At 37.6% G+C, this 8,512-nt stretch overlaps 1 protein-coding gene across 1 annotated transcript; it reads left to right on the top strand.

Annotated features, from left to right (window-relative positions):
* The first annotated feature begins 1,916 nt into the window (after window positions 1-1,916).
* Window positions 1,917-7,984, top strand: LOC149206369 (putative rhamnogalacturonate lyase C). Its single transcript, XM_089397675.1, has 5 exons — window positions 1,917-2,039; window positions 2,137-2,307; window positions 2,495-4,553; window positions 7,644-7,706; window positions 7,848-7,984. The coding sequence occupies exons 1-5, from the start codon at window positions 1,917-1,919 to the stop codon at window positions 7,982-7,984; spliced, it is 2,553 nt and encodes an 850-aa protein (XP_089253801.1).
* Window positions 7,985-8,512: the final 528 nt, after the last annotated feature.

Here is an 8,512-nt window from a genome sequence, read left to right as displayed (position 1 = left end):
TTTACTCCATAAGTCACCTTATATACATGTAAGGGTGTAAACAAATAAAAATATAAGTAAAGTGGAGGTATGGTAAATAAATAAAACGTCTTTTTATACTTACTCAAAAGGTATGGTAAATAAATAAAAATATAAATAAACTAGACGTATCGTAAACAAATAAAACCTCTTTTTATATTTACTCCATAACCCTCGTTCTATTTATGAAGGCTCAAGAAAGAGGTTTTATTTAAGTGAATCCTATGGGCCAAATACCATATTTGTAAAAGAGGTATGGTAAATTAATAAAAATATAAATAAACGAGAGGTATGGTAAACAAATAAAACATTTTTTATATTTACTCCATAAGTCACCTTATATTTAGGTGAAACCTACGGCCAAAATACTATGGGACAAATACCATGGACTAGATTGTTATTAATACCATGCAAAAAACCATTATTAACCCTAATATTAGAATTAATAAAAATAAAAATGGCACATGGTATTGACCCATGGTATTCACCAAAATGGCACATGGTATTGACCCATGGTATTCACCTGGAATGTAGCCTATTTAAATGGGGGAATTAAACCAGCATTTAGCCTATGCTAAGATTCACTAGGACTTTACAAAGTTTTATTATTTAGTGAAAGACTCACCAAGATCTTACAAGATTTTATAATTGAGTAAATATTCGCCATGCCTAGTGAGAGATTCGCCAAAAAATTATATATACATATTATATTATTGATAAAATCGCCTTCCACTTTTCCTATATACCATAGAGATTCGCCCATTTATTATATTTATAAATTTAGGGGGGGTTATTAAAATTTTCCCTGATAGCCACAAAGATGAAGTGGAAGAGTGTTGTGTACAAGAGTGACTCACTGCCATTAGCAAAATGGAATCCCTTGTTTTCCAAATTTCCCCAACCATACTAGTCAGTACCTCTTTATTTTTTAACAAGCTTGAGGAGGATAACATATGATTGATTTTGTTATCACTGAAAATGCTGTTGTAAAAATTTTTTAGTCTAGCTTAAAGTCAGGGTATTTTCGCAGCGCCAGAATTCTTTTTAGCAGTTTCGCAGCGCTACCTGTTTGAGTGGTTTCGTAGCGTGCTACGAAACTGGGGATTTGTTTGAGTTTTCAGTGAAGGTCCAAATCCTAGCATGCTTATTGTACAGAGTTCTACTTCCCTCCAGGAATGTTGATGAGAGCAGTGGCAGTATGTTCAAGGAGACACCTTATGATGATGCAGCTATTGTAGGATTGCCATCAAATACATTAAGGGAGTTATCTCTGAATTCTGGCTCATGGGTGATTGTGAAAGATGTACATACTAATGTGGGAGACTTGCAGGAGATTTTGTGTTGAATCCTCTAGACAAAGAATCTATTAAATTTTATAAGTCATAGAGTGTTTGACATTTGGGATTGTCTTTTCACAATCTGTAACTTCTTTCACAAAGCAGGGCGCCACAATGGATTGAAAGATTTGAAAAATATTTATGATAAAGTTCATGTTCACACCTTGTTCATGCTGCGGAGTACTTAGTAATTGTTTTGACAGAACTTGGGACCAGTTTCAAACTTGTAGAAATTGTCCATGAAAGAATTCAGAAATACTCTGAAGCTCTAAAAGCAGATAGTTGCTATGTTGTTGCTTAGTATAATTTGGGGTGGTTTATTAAGAAATGAGCATATCGAGCCTAAATTTGGCTGAGGCATTGACAATGGATGGAAGAAAGAAGCCTTTGATATTGGCTAGCACCAATGGAGTTATTAATTCCGCCTTGCTTTCTGGAGAACATGATGGCACCATGGATGGATCTAAGAAATACAGGGGTTTTTAAAATGACTGATATAAATGAAAATGTCTTGAGTATTATCGAGCACGTTGGTTCATTATTAATGCATATATTGAAGACATGAAAGTGCTCTTTTCAAATGCGGTGATTAAATGCCAAGTGTCGAGTAGTTTTATATGCTACAAGGCCGCCATTATTAGTGGCACAAGAGCTGGTTTTAGGTTAACTGGTGTCGTTAAAAGGGTGAGTGCGCATTAAATAGAAATAAAAGAAGGATGGCGCAAATGGCAGAGTTCGAAATAGATGAATTTCCTTTGTCAAGGTGGATGGTATTATTTAGATATTGTCTTCTACAAACGTGGTAACGTGCCGGTTACATGCTCCAGCTGGCGACCAAGAAACTTCTCAAGCTGTAAGCAAGGCTTCATCAGAATTTGAGCTCAAAGTTTACATGCTAGGTGATGCCATGTCCTTTTTGAAGAACATTTCCTTGGATAATATCGCTGAAGATGTTGGTGATTTCCAGCCACAGAAGTTTTGGAGTTTAAAGAATTACCAAAGCACAAGTTAAATTCAGAGGGAGATTGTAAATATTCCAAGAACCATGGCTCTCAGAAGACTTGCACTACATTAGATTACATTTATCACACTTTTGATAAGTATGCTATTAGTTCTGCACTCTGTAGCGGAAGTGTTAGGGGGGCGATGTGTATTTTGTGGATCAGGGTGCTCACATTGCATTAGATAATGGAATTGTGCGAGTCACCATATCAAAACCAGCGGGGATAATTACAGGCATAGGTTATGGAGGGCTTGACAATTTGCTCGAAATTCTCAACAAAGAAACGAACAGAGGATACTGGGATCTCAATTGGAACGAGCCAGGAGGGAAGGATACGTTTGATGTGCCAAGTGCGATATTTTTTAAAGTGGTCGAGGCTAACAAGGATAAGGTTGAAGTCTCTTTCCTCAGGCCATACAATCCTTCAAGCAGTTGGAAGATGGTGCCATTAAATATAGACAAAAGGTTTGTTTTGCTTCGAGGGAGCAGTGGGTTTTACACCTATGCGATATATGAGCGTCCAACGGGGTGGCCAGATTTCAATCTCAATCAAACTCGTGTTACATTCAAATTGAGGAAAGACAGATTTCACTACATGGCAATTGCTGATAACAAGCAAAGATTGATGCCATCCCCGGATGATCGGATGCCAAACAGATGCAACATACTTATATATCCTGAAGCAGTTTTTCTCTCAAATCCTGGGAACCCTAGCCTTCAAGGCGAGGTAGATGATAAGTACCAGTACTCATGTGACAATAGGGAGAACAGAGTCCATGGATGGATCAGCTTTGATCCCATGGTTGGGTTCTGGGTCATCACTCCTAGCGATGAATTTCGTAATGGAGGTCCAATAAAACAAAACTTGACATCCCATGTTGGGCCAACATCGCTTGCAATGTTTCATAGTGCTCATTATGCGGGTGAAGAGCTATGTCCTAAGTTTCGTTCTGGAGAAGCGTGGCAAAAGGTTTTTGGCCCAGTCTTCATTTATCTTAATTCTTCATCAAGAGAGGCTCACCCATTCTCCTTGTGGCAAGATGCAAAGTTACAGATGATAAAGGAGGTACAAAGTTGGCCTTATGGGTGGCCTGAATCTCCATTATTTAGAAAGAGACCAGAACGAGGATATATTACTGGACAACTGTTAGTACATGATAAATATGTTGTTGAGGATGTTCACCCTGCTCGTTTTGCTTTTCTGGGATTGTCCACATCTGGGGAAAAGGGCTCTTGGCAAAAAGAGAGTAAGAGCTACCAATTTTGGAGTCAAGCTGATGAGAATGGGCTTTTCTCTATAGAAAATGTTTGCCCTGGTACCTACAATCTCTATGGTTGGGTGCCGGGTGTTCTTGGTGACTATATGAAAGAAGGCTTGATTAACATATATTCAGGTTGTAGGATAGATGTTGGGATTTTGATCTATGAGCCCCCAAGAGATGGCCTTACTATATGGGAGATAGGTTTACCAGATCGCACTGCTGCAGAATTTTTCATTCCAGATCCCAAGCCTTGCCACATCAACAAACTATTTCTCAATCATCCTGAAAGGTTCCGGCAATATGGCCTTTGGGAAAGATATTCTGAAATCTTCAAAGACAACGATTTGATATATACAGTTGGGACTAGTGACTGGAGAAGGGATTGGTGCTTTGCACACACATGCAGGATTGAAAATGATGGAAGCTTTCGTCCCGCAACATGGCAAATAAAATTCCAGCTAAGAGGTGTGGAACAAAACAGTCTTTATAAGCTTCGATTAGCAATTGCATCATCAACCAATGCAGCCATTCAGGTTCGATTCAATGATGCAAATATATATAAACCACATTTTGATACCATGCAATTTGGGAAAGATAATGCCATTGCTCGTCATGGCAACCATGGTTTGTACCATCTGTTTAACATTGATGTTTCTGGAAACTGGATCTGTCAACTTATTTGTCTTGTACCCATCCAAATAGCCCGGGCTGAAAACAATGGATTACATCCTCTGCTTGATGGGTTTCAGATACCTCCCCATCACACTTATGCAGATAGCATATCTCTAGCAAACTTGCTCTGTTTTGGCTTATATGACGCTGTGTTGAGTCAGTGGGATGGTAAAATCATGGTGGTCTCATCAATTGCAGTTGGTTCATCTATTGGAGGTTCATGTTATAGGGAATGTGATTCTGAATCTCAGCATAGCAAAGGTGAAACTGAAGATTGGCAACATCAGCTATTCAATTTTGTGAGAAGTTTAAAGGAACACTGTGGTTTATTTAAATCACACAACAGTTTTGTAGCGCGCTACGAAACTGCTGTAGGTGATGATTTTAAAGTGCAGAGCAGCTAGTGTGATACTGTGAGCGGGAGTTGAGGAAGAGAAGCACCTGTCTATTAATATCACTTACAGCACATCTGAAACATGGCAGCATTCCATGTCTGGGGTTATTAAAAGATTTGGGAACAGGCTGCTATACTTTGGGAGAATGTGGGAAACAAAGACCGTGAAAACAGAGCATTCTTCTTGATCAATTAATAAGCATACACGTAACTAAAATCCAAAGCTAGTTCGTTCTATGTACTCTCCTTCAAAGATACTTCAACCTAAACAGCTAAAGGACATGTGTCAAGAGCCAGAAAAGCATCATGCGACAAGGAGCAAAGATTTAGGATTTTGATTAAATGAAAACCATTTGTGATTTCAGTTTAGACATGTTGTAATTAATAAATTAGTTAGGCACTAGATAGGGATAGTGAATAGCCACCTTCGAGGCTCCCCTCATGCTGGAGGAGGAAGCTCGAGGTGGATAAGTTTGTTTGCCTATAAAGGGATCAGATTAGAATGTAGAAGGGGTTGGACATTTTATAGAAAAACAGAGTTGTTTTGGGCCATTGTAAGACTTTTTTGACAGTAATAGTAAAACAGTGTTGTTCTCTACTCAAGATTCTCGATGGATTGCTATGTTCAAATATAATGATGGTGTTTTATATTCTATGTTATTTTATAGCCTTGTTGTAACACAATCACTCAGAATTCATAATCTTATGCTCTGACTTCCTGTGTGTTTAGCAAGCTATGTTTTGATGGAGTATGTTTGACATGTGATGCAAAGAGCCTTGACTTCCATGAGATGACTATGTTTTCCTTGTTTACTTAATATTATAGACTCCATAGCCCAATGAGAACCAGTTTGATGTGTTTCCAACCAGCTTTGCTTTCATGAATAAATAAAGAATTAGCCATCTATTGTTTGAAGGATTTTATCAAGAGTGTGTGAGAGAGCCCTCTCTGATCAAAGAGCCTAATCTTTGGTCTAAAGATAGGTTGAAATAGTTACATGAAATCTTGCTTGGTTGCAGCCCTCAGTAGTGATTTTGTGATAACAGATTTGTAAGTCCATCCTTTATATGAATCCCTCCAAGTATATTTAACGAACCTTGAGAAGGAGTGGTTCAGCCTCGTCATGTTCGACAAGTCCATCACTGTTTGATGTTTTAACGAGTCCAATGAAGGTAAAACTCGACATATTTTTCATGTTTAGAGAGTTTGGAAAAGAGGAAAAAAAGAAAAATCTAGATGTCCCATTTCATAGATAGTCCCTTAGGCCTGAAAGGTAGAAAATAATACCCAAGAGAACCTCTTAGCCATGTTCGACTAAGGTATTCCTTTTTCGTAGCTAGTTTATCTCAATCCAGAAAAGGGTTAAACTTATACTGAATAAATGTCTTGTCATTTACTTTTACAAGTTCGAAAAGACAAGTGCTCGACAATATTTTCATATTTTGGGAGTCTGAAGAGAGTTGAAAGAGGACTCTAGGGGGGTTCCTTTTTTGTGGGTCTAAAGAGTCCAAAAAAGAGATAAAACTATACTCAGTGGTCAAAGTAACTTGTTCAAACATAATGAAAACCTGCTAACAACTATTGACTTGCTCAAAACACCACAAGAAGGATTAAACATACCTGTTTCATAGTAAAAATGAAGCATATCTAGGTAAAAACATTAACAATGAATAAAATAATGAGAAAATGACCATAAATATTCAAAATGAGTTGTTATTTTTACCATTTCACATTTTACCTTCAACAGTGAGTATTTGGAGCCCTTTTTCCCTCAATCTTCCGCAGCTAATTGCAACCAATCCAGGGAACCATTTCAAGTGTTGTTGCTTCCAGGTAGGAACTTAAACCTTTCTTTATCTTTCCACTGTCCATTTTTGTAATTTCATGCAAAAATTTTAGGGTTTTGATTCCCTAGGGGTTCATAAAAAATTCCCTGAGACCAACGCACCCCCACCATGTCGAAAACTATGTTTCCCCTAGGCAAGGAAACACTGCATGTAGAGATGCAATGCAATGGTAGACATTGTTGGGGTGCGTTGGGTAGATTTTCCTAAGTTGTTTCTCATTTTTGACTCAAATTTTGTCAAGTTTTTTTGCATGGGAAAGATCCTAATGGATCCCTTATTGATGTTTTAGGTACCAATTAGTACAAAATGGCATTCATATGGTGAGAAAGAGAACACGAAGAACAAAATTTGATTAAAAAATGCAGCAAATGAATCGGCTACCATACAAGCACTCTAAAACTGTGGGTTATTGAAATTCTTCTATGTTTTGGGTATGAGGCAATAGATGGACTTGCTAAAGTACCTTGTCAGTTCATGGGATATACAGGCACATGCGTTTAGGTTTGGGGAGAATCTTCTTGAGATACAGGTAGAGGGTATTTACTTTTTGACTAGATTATCAAAGCAAGGTTCCCCCATCTCTCATCTAGGTGGAAGACTTGGTGATGAGATGGTCAAATACTATATTGCTACCTATTGCATACCTCGAACCCTTCATACTAGAGATGGGAAGATCAACATAAAGGATATATCCCAATTACCTCTGAGAATGGTCTTATTCATTATTTCAAGATTGGAAGGTAGCTCAACACTACATGTAGTGAGTAGATCTTACATGTAGTATGGGATATAATTTCTAAAGCCAACAATATTAAACTGGAGTGAGGGTTTCTTGGTCAATTTGAAGGAACATCTTACTGAAGAAAAGGAGGGGAAGTTGAAAAGCTTTCGTTATGGAATGATCTTAGTCTCTTTTTCTCTAGAGCGGGTTCCACTATTGCAGCCTTAGTAGATTGTATTTCAACCCATCAATCCAAGGACCCCATGGATGAGAAGGTGGATAGACCATAAAAGCTGACATACAGGCCCATCAAATATCAACTTTTCACCAAACTTCTTTGGATGGCTACGCAAGTAGTTCATCATTGTTGATTATTATCCTTACATAGGGATGGATTTTTGTGATTATCCTAAGCTTGAGTTGCCTGAGGGTAAGAAATGGGATGATTCAGGTAAGATACTTCGACCATTAAGTTTTTGAAAGTCTTACTATTTTATTTTTATTTTTATTTTTATTTTTATTTTTTATGTTTTTTTATATTCTCGAGACTAAACTATTTGATGTTTTCATGCATACATGGGACCAATACAAGATGATGCAGTAGGACGGGATGCGCTACAAGATCCAGATGTAGCAAAGATCCTATTAGAGGTGGAGCGCCACATGGAAGGACTGACACATGGAATTGATGAGACCGTAGTTGATCGACTTCCATTGCGACTTCAGTGACACGCAATCAAAGTGCCTAATCATATTGGTCGATTACTATGCAAGATAGCTCATGCCGTGTCATTTCGTCATGAGCACCACTGGTTTGTCTACTTAAATGTTTTGCATGTAGATTTATATGGACGATGTAGCCATATGTGTCTCGGGGCACACATTTTGTAAAACCAAACTTTATATATATATATTGAGTGTTTCCTAGTTCCTATTATACTTTCAATATGATGTGATGTGAACTAAAAGTTATTTACATTCTTTGCAACTGTCAATCTAAAACAAAATTAGTTAGGGCATCTGATAATGTGTTCATATTTCTAGAAATATGTTCATATCATATGAAATCGAAACTTCTTTCTAGAATACACATTCTCAAAACCATGCGAAGGATGGTGGTATTTCTCACTGAATAGAGTTTTGTAGTACTACGAATTACGAGTCAAACCTGATGACTATACGACAGATACCATGTGAAATAGCATTGAAAAGTATCTCAACCACTACGCTATACTCAATAATGTTGTTATTCGAGCG

Source organism: Pinus tabuliformis, chromosome 1_2, assembly GCF_031772625.1.
Source record: "Pinus tabuliformis cultivar Carrire ecotype Pingquan chromosome 1_2, CPIR1, whole genome shotgun sequence".
NCBI lineage: Eukaryota > Viridiplantae > Streptophyta > Pinopsida > Pinales > Pinaceae > Pinus > Pinus tabuliformis.
The sequence above is the reverse complement of the archived record's forward strand: the minus strand, read 5'-3'. Positions and strand labels throughout refer to the sequence as shown.

Bases quoted from the DNA above. Each gene is read 5' to 3' on its own strand.
- LOC149206369 (XM_089397675.1), top strand. From the start codon at position 1,917: ATGAAAGTGCTCTTTTCAAATGCGGTGATTAAATGCCAAGTGTCGAGT. The intron at 2,040-2,136 runs GTGAGTGCGCAT...GGTATTATTTAG, and splicing joins TAACTGGTGTCGTTAAAAGG to ATATTGTCTTCTACAAACGT. The intron at 2,308-2,494 runs GTTGGTGATTTC...CGGAAGTGTTAG, and splicing joins TGGATAATATCGCTGAAGAT to GGGGGCGATGTGTATTTTGT.